This window comes from Amblyraja radiata, chromosome 29, assembly GCF_010909765.2.
Source record: "Amblyraja radiata isolate CabotCenter1 chromosome 29, sAmbRad1.1.pri, whole genome shotgun sequence".
NCBI lineage: Eukaryota > Metazoa > Chordata > Chondrichthyes > Rajiformes > Rajidae > Amblyraja > Amblyraja radiata.
In genome coordinates this window covers 21,883,051-21,900,778 of record NC_045984.1, presented here as the reverse complement: position 1 = coordinate 21,900,778, position 17,728 = coordinate 21,883,051, and the positions used below count along the sequence as shown (strand labels likewise).

The following is a 17,728-nucleotide window of genomic DNA, read 5'->3' as shown; positions in this document are numbered from 1 at the left end:
ATTTCCTGCCTTGATTCCATATTATAACAACATTTAAAAGACATTTGGACAGGTGTGTAGACAGGGAAGGTTTAGAGGGATATGGGCCAAATGCGGGCAAGTGGCACTAGTGTAGATAGGGCAGCTTGGTCGGTTTGAGCAAGTTGGCCGAAGGGCCTATTTCCATGCTGTATGACTGTGTGACATTCTCCTCGCTTAAGAATTACCAACAACGGTAAAAGATTGTGTCTTTTTAAATCAAAATCTAGAAGGCGTAGGTTTAAGGTGAGCTGGGCAACATTCAATAGGAACGGAAGAGGTAGCTATTTCATTCAGAGGGTAATGGGTATATGGAATGAACTGCCAGAGGAGGTGATTGGGGCAAGTAGCAGGTAGGAACGGTTTAGATGGATTTTGGCCAAATGTGGGCAAATAGGTCTAGCTTAGACAGGGCATGTCCATTACAAACCATGAGAGACAGGATATCTGTACAAAAAGGGAGTACATTGTTCAAATTCTGAACAAAATGTTATTTTGCATGATTTATAGAAAAGGACAACATTTCATCCAATCCTTAAGCTATAATGTACAACAAGATCATGCAATCCAATGTATCAATAGATACGAAGACAATAAATTGTACACTTCTTTGCTTTATATACTTATTTGGCATCTTATTTCCAGAACAAGATGGAACTGCAGATGCTTGAATCTTGGAATAAAACACAAAGTTTGGATGAATTTCAAGGGTCAGGCAGCACCTGGAGAGGAAATGGGCGGATGACATTTCGGATTGGGATCCTTCTTCAGACCGAGAAATGACCCGATCCGAAACGTTGCACATCCATTCCCTCCACAGATGCTGCTTGACCCACTGAGATCCTCCAGCACTGTGTTTTGTAGAAAGGGATGGAGTGAATCAGAAGCATACAGCAGATAACACCCAATAAATAATTAAAGTCAAAGATAGACACCAAATGCTGCTTTATACCAAAGATAGACACAGCATGCTAGAATAACTCAGCGGGTCAAGCAGCATCTCTGGAGGAAATGGATAGGTGTCGGGTGCCTTCTTTAGTCTGATCGTAATTGGGGAAAGAAAGCCAGGTTTTGTCCGTCCTCCCCAACTCAATTGGGGGTTTTATCCCCCCCCAACAAACCAGCGCCTGCAGCTCATTTCTTATTAACTAATTGGAAGTCTCGGTTCTTGTCTTTAGAGGGGTTCGGTTTCCTTCGGCATCTTTGGTGGGACACTTACCACTGTGCACGGCGATCACGGGGCGGTGATGCTGTGTGAAGCTACCCAGTCGTGAAGACGAGTCCTGTGGAGAGGGGCTGTTAAACGGAGATTTGTCCATCTCGCTTTTCTTCACTGTAGGGGAGATCCCTAAAGGAAACACAAATAGGCGACGCCTCAGTAACTCCCATCTGCACAGTCCCGCTCACTCTTAACTTCTTGATTGATTACATGCATTTAAGGAGAGAGCATGGAAACATGCCCTTCAGCCCAGAGTGCACGTGGACCATCAATCACACCAGTGTATGTTATCCTACTTTCACCTCGGACACACTACCGGCAATTTACAGAGGCCAATTAATGAGAACCTTTTCTGTTCTGTCAGAGGATGTCTCTGTATTTGCTACTTGTTCACTGTTTAATTAGAGATACAGCACGGTAACTGGCCCTTCGGCCCATCGAGTCCGCACTGACCATCTACCACCCCGTTCACACTAGTTCTATGTTATCCCACTCTCTCATCCACTCCTTGCACACCAAGGGCCATTTAGAGAGGCCGATTAATCTACAAACCCTCACGTCTTTGGGACGTGGGAGGAAACCGGAGCACTCGGAGAAAACGCATGCGGTCACAGGGAGAAGGTGCAAACTCCGCACAGACAGCACCAGAGTGCAGGATCGAACCCGGGTCTCTGGCAGCATGAGGCAGCAACTTTACCAGCTGCCCCACTGCACCACCACTCTTCTCTGCTGCTGGAGCAGAAAGACAACTCTCAGAGCTCCTGGACCAGCTAAAACTGCGAGGTGAAGGATGTGAAATAATAGCACCACGTTAATCTGGTCCACAAACATAGGAGATGGTCAGTTGTCAACTCAGTGAAAGATGCTCTTTGGTTTGTCTGAAACGTGTTGGTCTCCCGGCCAAGTGTTCATTTAGATGTTCGTCAGGGAAAGTTGCCGACTAGCCTCATTCCAGAATGTAAGAGTATGTGCTGAGGGACGCACTGAAGCTCGGTGCAGCCAATGCCACGGTTCTGTGGGGGAGGTCCACAGTCTCGGGTCCTTCCTCTGCTGGACATTGTAGAGGCAGCGTCCGGTGGGAACACCCCTCAGACAAGGGAATGGATATCACCCCAGGGGGGCACATCGCTGAACAATCTGGATCAAGGTGACGGCTGGAGGCCTTGCAGCCATGGTAATGGGTCTTTGTGACCACTGCAACTTGGAGTTTGAAAATGGCGCTAAAATCTGACGACTCTTGTACAAGGCCTCAGTGGGCTATTTCTATACACTTTGTACTTAATTTGGGATTGTGTTTATGTAGAGTCATGGAGCCATTCAGGGTGGAAACAGGCCCTTTGGTCCAACTTGCCCACACCGACCAACATGTCCCATCCACACTAGTCCCACCTGCCTGCGTTTGGCCCATATCCCTCTAAATCTGTCCTATCCATTTACCTGTCTAATTGTTTCATAAATGTTGAGATAGTCCCTGCCTCGACTACCTCCTCTGGCAGCTCGTTGCTGTATAGTATTACCCTATATGGCTCGAAGGGCCAATTGGCCTACTCCTGCACCTATTTTCTATATACCCGATTACTGTATGGAGACAATTTACTGAACAGTATATTAATAAAGAAATTCACTGTAGTTTAGTTTTTTTAGTTTAGAGATATAGCGCGGGAACCGGCCCTTCAGCCCACCAAGTCTGCACCGACCAGCTATCCTTGCACATTAACATTATCCTACACACACTAGGGAACATTTTTGCGTTTACACCTAGCCCATTATTGGTGTAGCCAAACCTGTACGTCTTTGGAGTGTGGGAGGAAATTGAAGATCTCGGAGAAAACCCACGCAGGTCACGGGGAGAAGGTACAAAGTCTGTGCAGACAGCGCCCGTTATCAGGATCGAACCTGGGTCTCTGGCGCTGTAAGGCAGCAACTCTACCGCTGCGCCACCGTGTTGCTCTGTACCTCGGTGTATGTGATACCAAAGAACCATTGACCATGACTGGCAAGGGTGTTTTGTGTAAAGATAGGTGCTCGCGCTACTGGTAGATGTACTGAGAATGTATGAAGAGTTTTTGCATGTTGTTTGCATTGTATATTATTTTTTTTTGATGAATAATGTTTATTTTTGGAATGAATAAAGGCTCCCTGGGCTGAATGGCCTGTTCTACGTCATAAGAAAATATCAGAAGTAAATCCTTATGATGTTCCATGATGATCAGGTGGTGTACACCATCTTCACAAAGAATTCAAAGGCAGCTATTCGTTTTTGAGGTCTACAATACATCACTATGCTCATGAGGGTACGTTCTTTTATCATGTCCTGTCTAACCCAGTAAACCATTTCTGTTAACCTTGGAAATACAAATGTGCACAGCGTGAAGGAACAAAGCAGCAACATGTTGCAGCAATTTGGCCTTTTCCATCAACATCAGTGCACGACACCGTTTCATTTCAGCTAAACAAGCTAACATCATGACCTCTAGATCACTGTGCAGTTCTGGAGGAGATGATCATGAATATTCAGCCCTGTATCTAGGGCTTTTAACCACATGCGTAACAATATTTGCTGCACAGTGGAAGGGCTGGTGGAGCTGCTGCCTCACCGTGCCTGAAACCCCTGTTTGATCCTGACCACGGGTGCTGTCCATGTGGAGTTTGCATGTTCTCCCAGTAACGGCCTGGATTTCCTGCCGATGCTCTGGCAAAGACATGTGGGTCTGTACGATAATGGGCTTCTGTAAATTGCCCCGAGTGTGTAGCAAGTGGATGAGAAAGTGGGATAATATAGAATGAGTGGCAACGAGTAATCGATGGTGGGCATGGACTCAGTGGGCCGAAGCGACTGTTTCCATGCTCTATAAATTCATAACTTATGAACTTATATCACATGCAAACAGTCCCTTCGGCCCACTGAAAACCGAGTTTGAACCTGACCGTGGGTGCTGTCTGTGTGGAGTTTGCACGTTCCCCCAGTGACTGCCCGGGATTCCTCTGGGTGCTCCGGATTCCTCGCACATCCTAAAGATGTGTGGGTTTGTAGGATAAATGGCCCTCTGTAAATTGCTCCAAGTGTGTAGGGAGTGGATGAGAAAGTGGGATAATATAGAATGAGTGAGAACGAGTAATCGATGGTGGGCATGGACTTAGTGGGCCGAAGGGACTGTTTCCAAGCTCTATCTCCAAACATAATTCAACCATGGGGAGAGACTGGCCAGGTTGGACTTGTTTTCCCCCGGAGTGAATGAGGCTGAGAGAGTTGACCTACTAGAAGTAGAAAAAAGGATCTCAATCCAAAACGTCACCCATTCGTTCTATCCAGAGATGCAGCCTGTCCCGCTGAGCTACTCCAGCACTTTGTGTCTATCTGCTGGAAATATATATCATGAAATAGGATACACCGTTAAGAACTTTTTCTCTTGGTAAGAGTATTGCGAGCAAGAGGGCTTAGGTTTAAGTAGAGAGGAAGGAATTTAAAGAGAAGTTAAAAAAAGATCTTTGTTAATCTTTTAAGGAATTCGCTGCCAGAGGAGGTGGTGAAATCAGATGCAGTTATTCGGTTTAAGAGGCATTTAGGTAGATGCTTACATGGGTTAGTATAGAAGAGTGTGGACCTAATGTGGGCAAATGGGAATTATGTAGATGGATAAAAAAAAAGTTGGCATAGACTTTGGGCTGAAGAGACCGTTTGTGTGCAGTATAAATGTATAAAATACTTTAAAAACCGACACAGAATTATGTACAATTCTATTGTCAGCTGTTTAATAAATTCAATAGGAACCTGAGGGACAACTTTTTCACACAGAAGGCGGTGGGTATATGGAAAGAGTTGCCACTGGAGATAGTTGAGACAGTTACTGTAACAAAAATTAAAAAAACATTTGGAGAAATATATGGATAGGAAAGACTTAGACGGATATGGCCAAATGTTGATAGGTAGGATTTGTAGATAGGGCATCTTGATTGGCATGGGCAATTTGGGCTGAAAGGCCTTACTGCATTACTTTAGTATATTTTTTAATGGGTATAGTATGAACACTGAATTCTCCAAACTAACCAATAAACATTACCACCCCATTCCCCCTCTCTTCCATGTTCCTTACCTGTATATGCACCAATTTTTCCCACAATCCCACCCTTTTCAGCTTTCCCCGTCCCCTTCCATATATATCACTTCCTGTGGCCTCGCATGTAATGCCTCTTCTCTCCTTATCTCACAGGCTTTTGTCCTTTCATCACTGGCCTTTGTCCAACCATCTGTGAATCAGATCCCTCCCTCCCCAGTATCCACCTATCACTTGCCAGGCTTTGTCCCACCCCAACTCTTTTCCAGCTATCTCCCCTCTACTGCATTCAGTCTGAAGAAGGGTCCCGACCCAAAACAGTGCCTATCCATGTTCTCCAGAGATGCTGCCTGACCTGCCGAGTTACTTCAGCACTTTGAGTCTTTTTTTGTAAACCAACATCTGCAGTTCCTTTGTGAGTTTCACAGAAAGGGGTTGTTGGTTTACTTAAGGAAGCCCTATGGAAGTTGCACTCTTCCAGGTACAGGGAAGTATTGCTACTGAATGAATGGATGGATATGGCAATGTTGGGTGTCGAGAGGGAGAGTATTTTCAGGATGTCAAGGGATCTAGGGTAGCTTAGTCAATTAATTTAATTAATTGAAGGATATAGCATGGAAATAGGCCCATTAGACCACTGAGTCCATGCAAACCATCGATCACCCGTTCTCACTAATTCTACGTTGTGCTACTTTCTCACCCACTCCCTATACACTAGGGGCCAGTTAACCTACAACCCCCGCAGGTGTGGGAGGAAGCCGGAGCACCCCAGAGAAAACGCATGTAGTCACAGGGAACACGTGCAAACTCCACACAGACAGCATCTGAGGTCAGGATCGAACCCGGGTCTCTGGCGCTGGAAGTGGCTCTACCAACTGTGCCACTGTGCTGTTTGTAGCCTAATATTCTGCGGGTGACCCCACTGTTGTACAATGGACAGGCAGGGAGAAGTGGGAATGAGGGAAGGAGAGGGGGGGGGGGGGGGCAGGGTGTTGCTAAGGAACCAGTGGCAGTGGCATCCACTGGTAAATGCCATTCTCCCTCACAACGCAGCCACACGGTAAGGCAGCTTGTAACTCGCTCCTCAGCTGTCAGGCCCTCTCCACTTCCAGTGGAAGGTCTTTGAACGTAACCAGCTAACCACTTGTTAATGAAAGGCTAATTGGGACTGTCTAGACAGGAAAACAAAACCCCACGATAATCCCAACCACCTGCTGGGCCTATCACTTTAGGACTAAAGTTAGAGCCTTTCCCCAACCTTGGGGGTCAAAGGATTTACTGGAGTCTATAAAATCCCAGCACTTCCAACGCTAGTCTCTGCCCTTCCGGAAATCCACATTAAAAGAAAATACCATTTGTCAACGGAGATATGATTTTATTTGCGGCTTCTGGAAATCTATTTAACGTAATGACGAGTAATTTACAACCTGCTAACTGTCGGGGGCAGGAAGCCATAAATCACCAGCTAAACAATGCGTGCATCAATTTACACCAGCTCCGTCCACACTCCTAATTCCTCAGCCCGTGCTTCTGAAGTATGTAAATGTTTACAGCTGCAACAATTTCACCGCCAACCAGATCTCCATAGGCGTGAATTTTGAGTAAATGAACAGGTAAGAGCAACTTCATTTACAGTAAGTGCCCTGCTTACTCCTTCTGGAGATGTTGAGCTAACAGGATTTAAGATTACCCCAGGGAGCGCTTTCATCCTGATCACCCACTATCAGCCTCACCGCTGTGTAACCAAGCTCACCTTCCCCCTGGACTCCCTGCCCATCCACATTCCAAATCCCACACTCCAAAGACGTACAGGTTTGTAGGTTAATTGGCTTGGTAAATGTAAAAATTGTCCCTAGTGGGTGTAGGATAGTGTTAATGTGTGGGGATCGCTGGTCGGCGCGGACCCAGTGGGCCGAAGGGACTGTTTCCGTGCTGTATCTACACTAAAGCATGAAGACGTACAAATCAACTGTCAGGATGACAGCCCTGTTGCTGCACATGTTATTTTGTTCAAAAATGGGAATCTCGCAAAAATAGTTGGACCATGTTCATAGGTTCATAAGTTGTAGGAGCAGAATTAAGCCATTGGGCCCATCAGGTCCACTCCACTATTCAAGCATAGCTGATCTATCATTCCCTCTCAACCCCATTCTCCTGCTTTCTCCCTATAGCACCTGACACAGTTAGACAGGTACATGGATAAAATGTGTAGTACGGGAACTGCAGATGCTGGTTTACACATGGATAGGACAGGTTTGGAGGGATATGGGCCAAACGCTGGCAGGTGGGATTAGTGTAGTCTAGTGTAGCTGGTATATGTTGGCCTGTGTGGGCAAGTTGGGCCAAAGGGCCTGTTTCCACACTATGACACTCTCAATGAATATGCAGATCCCTGCATCAGCTTTATTTTCTTAACACTACACACTGCATCAACATCAGAGCCTTTTATAACGAAGGAGTTGTATTTTGTAACATCTTTCACTCAGTTCTGACATTCTAAACCTATTCACACTTAATTATATACATATTTTTTAGGGTTTTTTTTTATAACTGCTTGATACATGAATGATGATGTCCACTTTGCATTAGTAAAATTCAATGATTCAATCCAATGCTACTGTATTGTCACATGTACCTTGCAGGTACAGTGGAATTCTTTGTCTTTGCATACAATCCAGTGAAATACAGCAGACTTCACCCCACGTGTGTTTTCTCTGAGATCTTCGGTTTCCTCCCACACTCCAAAGACATACAGGTTTGTAGGTTAATTGGCTTGGTATAAGTGTAAAATTGTCCCCAGAGTGTGTAGGGTGGTGTGTTAATGTGTGGGGATCGCTGGTCGGTGCGGACCCGGTGGTCTAAAAGGGCCTGTTTCCGCACTGTAAGTCTAAACTAAACTAATATATCACATAAATATCAAAGACTAGAGGGCATAGCCGTAAGATGAGGGGTGGGGGCAAAGTTTAAAGGAGATATGTGGGGCAATTCTATTACACAGAGGGAAGTGGGTGCCTGGTAAGCTCTGCTTGGCGTGGTGGAGGTGGCAGAAACAACAGTGGTGTCTAAGAGACTTTTGGATAAGCACATGCATATGCAGGAAAAGGAAGAATATGGACTATGTGCAAACACCACAGAACTACTTAGAACCTAGAATTTAGAATAGTGCAGCACAGGAACAGGTACTTCAGCCCACAATGTCTGTGCCAAACATGATGCCAAGACCGACTGTTATCTGCCTGCACATGATCCATATCCCTCCTATCCTTAGATATCCATGTGCATATCTAAAAGTCTTCGTATCTACATGCACCGCCATATCCACTGTGTGATCCAAGCTCTCATCACCTTCTGTAAAATACTTGTCCAGTACATCTCCTTGAAACTTTGCCACTTAAAGATATGCCGTCTAATTTTTCCATCTTGAAAAAAGGTTCTGACTGTCTACCCTCTCTATGCCTCTCATAATTTGATTTACTTCTATTCAGTCTCCTGTCAGCCTCCGATGTGCCAGAGAAAACAGTCCAAGTCTGTCCAACTTTACCTTGCAGCTAATGCCTCCTAATTCAGACATCGTTCTGGTAAACCTCCTCTACATCCTTCCTGTAATGGGATGACCAGAACTGCACACAATACTCCAAATGTGGCCTAACTAAAGTGCTATAATGCAGCATCATGACTTCCTGACTCTTATACTCAATCCCCTGACCAATGAAGGCAAACATACCATATGCCTTCTTAACCATTCTATCTATTTGTGTTTAAGAAGGAACTGCAGATGCTGGAAAATCGAAGGTAGACAAAAATGCTGGAGAAACTCAGCGGGTGAGGCAGCATCTATATAGATGCTGCCTCACCTGCTGAGTTTCTCCAGCATTTTTATCTATTTGTGTTGCCACATTCAGGGAGTTATGGATGTGGACCTTAAGATCCATTTGTACATCAATGCTGTTAATGTCTTGTCCATAATTGTATAAACTTGTATTACTATTGTGTATTTATTGCATTGTTAATAATTATATATTTATTTCTGTGTTGGATTAATGTTAAGCTGCTGGAAGTAAGATTTTCATTGTTTCATCGCCAGTAGATCAGACCATTGAACACTCTTAACAGTTGACTTGACCCGTGACTTGAGTCTGAGGAAGCATCTTCAAAGTACCAATAAACTGGTGTTCTCAAATTGCACCAAGGCTGGATCTCCCCCCTTGGTCCTTTGAAGAGACAATCACCAGGGGGGCTGATGTAAAGCAGATGGTAGTCAAGGCCTATCTATCAGCCAGCTCCCACCCATGAACCCTGAAGAAGGGCTGAAGAAGGATCCCAACCAGAAACGCCACCTATCCATGTTCTCCACAAATGCTGCCTGACCCAACACTTGCTGAGTTACTCCAACACTTTGTGTCTATTTTTTTGTGAACCAGAATCTGCAGCTCCCTGCGTCTATGTTTCCCCCACAGGTTCTGTAGAGTGCCAACAGGTGGCACTCACGTTCCAGTGAGATCGGCGCCACAACAAATCAGCCTGAAGAAAGGTCTCGGCCCGAAAGGTCGTTTGTCCATTCCCTCCACAGATGCTGCCTGACCCGTTCAGTTACTCCAGCACTTTGTGCTTAGCTCAGGATTCCAGCACCTGCAGTTACTTGTGTCTCCCAGTCCAGTTTTGGATGCCCTTCGAAAATGGGTCCACCTGCTCCTCCAACAATAACATTTTGGCAGTACAGGGTGACATAGTGGCATAGCTGATAGAGTTGCTGCTTTAGCGTCAGAGACCTGCGTTCGATCCTGACCTTGCGTACTGTCTATGTGGAGTTTGCACATTCTTCCTGTGACCGCGTGGGTTTCCTCTGGGTGCTCCAGTTTTCTCCTGCATCCCAAAGACGTGCAGGTTCGTACAGAGTTTGTACACTCTCCCCGTGGCCGGGTGGGTTTTCTCCAAGATCTTCGGTTTCCTCACACACTCCAAGGACATACAGGTTTGTAGGTTAATTGGCTTGGTGTAAGTGTTAATTGTCCCTAGTTGGTGTGCAAGGATCGCTGGTCAGTGTCCGGAGTTAGTGGGCCAAAGGGCCTGTTTCCCTGCTATATCTCCAAACTAAACTAAACACATCTTCAGACAGATATAGATCTTCGAGAACGTGCAAACTCCACGCAGACAGCTGCCGAGGTCAGGATTGAAGCCGGGTCTCTGGCACTGTGAGGCGGCAGCTCTATCAGCGTCGCCACTGTACCGCATGATGTTGTTACCTTGCTGCTAATATGGTTCTTTCTACGGGGTAGGAACGTGGCAGGTCAGGTACTGTACTCACCTCCTTCCATCTCCTCTTGCCAGTTCCGACTGCTTCCGGCTGGTGAGCTGGGAGACGGGTAAAACTCCCCCCCTGGGCTAGTGTCAATATCATCTTCCATTGAGCCTGACTTGTGTCTCTTACTCCTGCAAAGTATTAAAAAAAAGATTTTGTTTACTACAAAGTACAGGTCAGTTCACACTCTTCCCTCTTTTGAATCAATGCATGCTGAGAATAATAGGTCACAGAAATTAGTTCCCAAGTATGTTGCACCTCAATGTTTTGTTCCACTGGAACTACCCCCTCAAAGTTAATGGTATCTTTCTCCATGAATAAATGGTAGGGAGAGACTTAGGCCATTCAGTCCATCGAGTCTACTCTGCCATTCAATCGTGGCTGACCTATCTTTCTCACTCAACCCCATTCTCCTGCCTTCTCCCCATAACCCTGACACCCATACTAATCAAGAATCTATCTATCTCTGCCTTAAAAATATCCATTGACTTGGCCTCCGCAGCCTTCTGTGGCAATGAATCCCACAGATTCGCCACCCTACATACAAACATTTCGAGATGCATCAGCTGAATCTTAAGCCTAGTGGTTTACTACAAGGGCAAAGGTAAAAAAAGTTAAATATCGCCTATTTGTTTCAGAGGCTTGTCTCCAACTGTTGAAACCTCAACGTATCACCTCAGGAAAAGCCTGGGTAAAATAAAATATAGAGACACAAGGAATTACAGATCTCGATTCTGGTGTAAAATACTGGAGAACTCAGTGGGTCAGGCAGCATCCGTGGAGGGAATGGATAGGCAATGTTTCGGGTCGGGACCGTTCATCAGACTGATTGTAATAAGGGGGAGAAAATGAGAGGTGAAAGCGGGATAAAGCTGGCAAATGATAGGTGGATACAGGCGAGGAGAGGTGGGGTGGGGAGGGGGGGGGGGAGTTGATTGGCAGATAAGTAGACAAAGGCTGGAGATAAAGGAGACAAAAAGGGGTAAGATCAGGAGAGGAGTGTAATGGGGATGGGGACAGGGATGGTGGGGAGATGGGTAGGATAATGGGAGAATTAGATGCGTACTGGGGTGGGTGAGGGAGCACAGGGAAGGTGGGGCAGGAAGGGAGGAGGGATGTTTTGGAGAATTCAATGTTCATACTGTGGGACTGTTAGCTACCCAAGTGGGATATGAGGTTCAGATCCTCCAATTTGTGTGTGTGACCTCATTGGGGGAATGGAGAAAGCTCAGGACAGAAAGGTCAAAATGAGAAGGGGATTTAAAATTAAATATAATAATAATAATAATAATAATAATAATAATAATAATAATAATAATAATAATAATAATAATAATAATATATGATTTAAAAAAAGACCTGCAGATACAGTTTTATACCAAAGAATGACACAAAAATCTGGAGTAACTTAGCGGCCAGGGAACATCTCAAGAGAAAATGGACAAGTGACATTTCGGGACGGGACCCTTCTGTGAGTTACTCCAGAATTTTGTGCCTATGTTTAAAATTAAATATACATGTATTCATGAATGGATACATTTTACTTCCTTTAAGGGCTTAAACAATCTGCAGTTACTGAGCAGAACAATCCATTAACTCACAATGTTGTAAAACAACATTTAATTATATCCCGAGGCCAACATCATCATGGGATACCTTGCACAGCATCAACACAAAGAGTTCAAGACAGTCTTTGGACCGAAGCAACATATTGCTGACGCTGGAATTCCTTTAGCCCAAGAATCAAAATGTCAAAGACTTGAGGGCAGAGCTTTAAGGTGAGAGGGGCGAATTTTAAAGGAGATGTGCGGGGCAATTTTTTTTACACGGGGTGATGAATGACTGGAATGCACTGCCAGGGGTGGTGGTGGTGGTGGTGGTGATGGATGCAGGTACAATATTGGTGTTTCAGAACCTATTAGATGGGTACATGGATGTGTGGTGAATGGAGAGATATGGATCGTGTCCAGGCAGTGATTAGTTTAACTTGGCATCATGTTCATCATTGATAATTGGGGCCAAATGGCCTTTTGTCCTGTTCTATGCTCAATGTTCTAGTTTCTATCAAGTGAGAAATGGGTGACAATGTGACATGCGCACCCAGCAAACCATCCAGGCAGCTTAAGAGATATGAGAGGTGCTATGATTCTTTACAGCGAAACCCTGTTTCAACCTCAATCGCTGCTCTCTGCAATCTATACTTACCAACTTACTGGAATCATTTGGCACTTACCTTTCCATCAAATGCTCCAGAAAAAAAAACAGCTTGTCAAAAAGAAAGCAAAATGGAAGTTTGCACCTGACTGACTTTGCCAAGGAAATCATGGCTGCAGTTACAAGAACAGTCCGACAGTGTGTTCTGTTAATCAGCCCTGCTGAGCCAGAGAGTTTCAGACACGTACCCGCTCGAAGAGCTGCTTGGCAGAGTTCTCCTCATGCCTGCACTTGGTGGATTCAGATCGTAGGCCAAGTGCCCTTGTAACTCTCCAAGAGAGAAATTCGGCCCTGTCCCCGTCACAATGGGGGCTAAAAAATGAAAGAATCAAAACATGTTAAAACCACCCATCAGAATTCCCTTAACATGGACACACAGTGCGGAGTGGCTCAGCATGTGAGGCAGCATCTCTGCAGAAAAAGGATGGGTTATGTTTTGAGTCAGGATCCTTCTTCAGACTTGGGTCTGGAGAAGGGTCCCAAACCCGGAAACGTCACCCATCCTTTTTCTCCAGAGATGCTGCTTCGCATGCTGAGTTACTCCAGCACTTTGTGCCTATCTTCAGTGTATACCAGCATCTGCAGTTCCTTCCGACACAATCAAATTTATCTAATCTCGACTGCGTTTAGTTTTGTAGGAACAGTTCAAAACCCAAGTTTGATTAGTCAGAGAGTCACACGGTGCAGAAACAGACCAGTCAGCCCAACCCACCCATGCCGTCCGAGATGGCCCATCGAAGTTAGTCCCATTTGCTTGTACTTGGTCGATATCCCTTTTAATTTAGTTTAGAGATACAGCGCTGCTGTAGGAAGGATGTTGTTCAGCTGGAAACAATGCAGGGAAGATTTACGAGGATGTTTACAGGATTCGCGGACCTGAGCTATAGGGAGAGGTTGGGCAGGTTGGGACTCTATTCCATGGAGCACAGGAGGCTAAGGGGTGATCTTATAGAGGTGTATAAAATCATGAGAGGAATAAATAGGGTGAATGCATTCTTGTACCCAGAGGTGAGGAGTCAAGAGCTGGAGGACAGGTGAGAGGGGAAAGATTTAGAATTTAAAGATACAGCGTGGAAACAGGCCCTTCAGCATACTGAGTCCACGCCAACCAGTGATCACCCATACACTAGTTCTATTCTACACACCAGGGACAATATATAGAAGCTAATTAACCTACAAACCTGCATGTGCTTAGAATGTGGGAGGAAATCAGAACACCCGGATAAAACCCATTTGGTCACAGGGAGAACGTACAAACTCCATACAGACAGCATCCGTAGTCAGGATATGGCGTGTAAGGCAACAACTCCACCGCTGCGCCACTGTGCTGCCCCAAATGAGAAATTGAGGGACAACTTTTTCACTCAGAAGGAGGTAGATGATTGCAGGTACTAAACCCATAGTTAGATGGATCAAGGAAAGGTTCAAAGTGTGGCATGGTGGCGCAACAGTAGAGTTGCTGTCTTATAGCGCTTACAGCACCGGTGACCCGGGTTCCATTCCAGCTACGGGTGCTGTCTGTACGGAGTTTGCACGTTCTCCCTGTGACAGCGTGGGTTTTCTCTGAGATCTTCGGTTTCCCCCCACACTCCAAAGACGTGGAGGTTTGTAGGTTAATTGGCTTGGCGTATGTGTAAATTGTCCCTATTGTGTGCAGGATAGTGTTCATGTGCGGGGATTGCCAGTCGACGCGGACTCAGTGGGCTGAAGGGCCTGTTTCCACGCTGTATCTCTAAACTAAACTAAAAGGGATATCGGCCAAGTACAAGCAAACAGGACTAACTTCGATGGGGCATCTCGGACGGCATGGGTGGGTTGGGCTGACTGGTCTGTTTCTGCACCGTGTGACTCTCTGACTAAACAAACTTGGGTGTTGAACTGTTCACAGTTCAGTTCTGAACTGAGCGTGCCCTTTATGTACATCCAACCCTACACTGAGTATCTCGAACCACAAAGTACACGGGTCGAGTGATTCGAATCCAAATGTTCACATTTCTTACAAAATATTGACAGAAATTTGTAAAAATATTTATGGTTCTACAGCAGACCTGCTGAGAGAGTGGTGTTTATTGAAGGCCTCGTTAAAACTTCGAACTGAATGAAGCAAAGTCATTGCTTTCTCCCCCCCACCCCCCCCATTCTCCCCTCTACGTCTGACCTGCTGTGCTCGACCGTGCAATGGTTTGCAACGGCTCGGTTCACTCAGAGTCAGAATCAATTTTCGGAACCTCTCGTGGCCGCACAACATTTCACACCAATGGGGAGTTGTGAAGAATTTTTGGTGAAAAATGCTTCTGCAATCATCACCAAATCCAAGGCTACAAGTTGAATTCAACTTTTCCCTGATCTCTATCGTTGCTAATTTAAACATCAATGACTATAGTCATTATTAGACAGTCATATAGTCATACAGCATGAAAACAGGCCCTTTGGCCCATCTAACCCATGCTGACCAGGATGCCCCATCTGCTCTGGTCCACCTGCCCCTGTTTGGCCAAATCCCCTCTAAAAACATAGGATTGACAGAAAATGCTGGATTTGCTCAGCGGGTTAAGCAGCATCCCTGGAGAACGTGGATAGGTGACGTTTCTGGTCAAGGCCCGTCAGAAGAAGGATCCTAACCCAGAACTTCACCTATCCATGTTCTCCAGGGATGCTGCCCCTGACTTACTCCAGCATTTTGTGTCTTTCCTCGGTAAACCAGCATCGGCAGTTCCTTTTTTCTACATTCTCCCTCCAAACCTTTCCTATTCATTATACCCATATAAATAATTAATAAAGCACCAATCCTAAGCCACAAATGGCTATGATCTCTTATAACAAATCTAATCAATTTTTTTAAAGAGCTATGTTAGAAATGACTATCCCAGCTGCAGAGTTAGTACAAATAAAAAAAGACACTTACTTCTCGATACTTGCACCAGCTCCGTTACATTGAAGACACCTGAAGTCACAAAACTTTCTTGAAACTCGGTATGTTCTGCAAAAGACAAGACAATGAACTGTTTCTGCTTGCCTGGCCCTACAAAATGTACAGGGGGTGAAGATGTGTACATTTCCAGGGGTACCGTACGTATCATGCTATAGATGTACCATAGAAAGCATACTGCCGAGTTGAATCACAGCTTGGTTTAAGAACAGCCCTGCCCAAGACTGCACGAAATTGCATGGACTTGTAGATGTCGCCCAGTCCATCGCACAGACCTGGCTCCCTTCTGTTGACTTCATCAACACTTCATGCTGCCTTAGAAAATCAGCCAACTTAATCAAATACTTGCCCCGCCCTTGTCATTCCTTCCTCCCCCTGTTCCCGTCCAGCAGAAGGTACAAAAGCTTGAAAGCACGCACCACCAGACTCAGGAACAGCCTCTTCCCCTCCATTATCAGGCTTCCATAAGCTAGGGCACTGTCCGGTTTTGTCCCCTACCCCATTGCGGACATTGGACTTTGTCTCTGGAACTGGTGCGCTACAATGCTAAGAACTATATTCTGCACCCTGGATCTTCCCCTTTGCTCTACCTATTGTAATTGAGTTTGACTTGATATTCATGCGCTGTATATCTGATCTGATTGGAGAGCATGTTAAAATAAAGCTTTTCGTTCTACCTCGGTACACATGACAATAATAAATCTCGACCTAAACCATAAAGCACAAGACCAAATGGTGGGAACAGCAATGACGGCAATGACTAGAGAATGGTCCTGTCCCATCATCTACCTCATTGGAGACCCTCGGACTCTCTTTAATCTTTAGGAAGGAACTGCAGATGCTAGTTTACACCAAAGATAGACACAAAATGCTGGAGTAACTCAGCGTGACAGGCAACATCTCTGGAGAGAAGGACCCGAAACGTCAGCCATTCCTTCCCTCCAGAGATGCTGCCTGTCCCACTGAGTTACTCCAGCATTTTGTGTCTACCTCCAATCATTACTGGACTTTATCTTGCACTAAACATTATTCCCTTTATCGTGTATCTGTACACTGTGGACGGCTTGATTGTATTCATGTACAGTCTTTCTGCTGACTGCTGATAGCATGCAACAAAACAGCTTTTCACTGTACCTCTGTACACGTGACAGTGAACCAAACTAAACGAAACTACTGCGCATGCATGTGTCATAGAGTCATAGAGTGATGCAGTGTGGATACAGGCCCTTCGGCCAAACTTCCCCACAAATTACAATAGAGTGTTTCTTGTACGCCGGTTGTCCCAGCTACACTAGTCCCACCTGCCTGGACTTGGTCCATACCCCTCCAAACCTGTTCTATCCATGCACCTGTCTGTTTCTTAAAAGATGGGATAGCCCCAGCCTCAACGACCTCCTCTGGCAGCTTGTTCCATACACCAACCACCCTTTGTGTGAAAAAGTTACTCTTCGGATTCACACTAAATCTTTTCCCCTTCACCTTGAACCTATGTCCTCTGGTCTTCGATTCCTCTACTCTGGGCAAGAGACTCTGTGCATCTAGTGGTTCTAAAATATGTGGTTCTAAAATAACTGTCTTACCGTAAGTTCTGTCTGGGAAGGGCTTACATGAATGACACACAAAGTTGTGGTTACAGCAACTAAGTAACTGTCACCTCCTGGGTCGGCGTACAAGAAACACTCCATTGCAATTCAGCACAAAGTTGAAACAAGGTCAGCCTTAAATTACGTAAGCACCAGAAGAAATACGTTATCATGTCAACGCTAATGCAAATCTGGTTTGTGGTAGCGTTTTTGGCATCGAGATGGGACATGGGTTACGGCAGATAACACACAGCACCACCCACACCAGGTTTCACAGTAACACTCTGCCCACAACACAGCAATAGCTACTTCCTGAGCTCCGTCTTCCCGTCATCTGACAGACATGTGGGCAGTCGGTGCTTAAACGGGTAAATCCTCTCCTCTCTGAGCCTTCCCATCCCACAGATTTCT

General features: G+C 45.5%; 1 protein-coding gene across 6 annotated transcripts in view; it reads right to left on the bottom strand.

The window, feature by feature from the left end:
- Positions 1-17,728, bottom strand: part of nfic (nuclear factor I C) — a 453,772-nt gene that overhangs the window by 88,310 nt on the left and 347,734 nt on the right. For 5 of the 6 annotated variants that reach the window (XM_033046836.1, XM_033046830.1, XM_033046832.1 and 2 more), the window contains exons 4-7: positions 15,711-15,785; positions 12,994-13,117; positions 10,598-10,722; positions 1,238-1,366 (exon numbers count right to left, since the gene is read on the bottom strand). In XM_033046836.1, coding sequence (XP_032902727.1) covers positions 1,238-1,366; positions 10,598-10,722; positions 12,994-13,117; positions 15,711-15,785 — 453 coding nt within the window. The remainder of the gene's footprint in view (positions 1-1,237; positions 1,367-10,597; positions 10,723-12,993; positions 13,118-15,710; positions 15,786-17,728) is intronic. The other variant, XM_033046834.1, reaches the window with a different exon arrangement.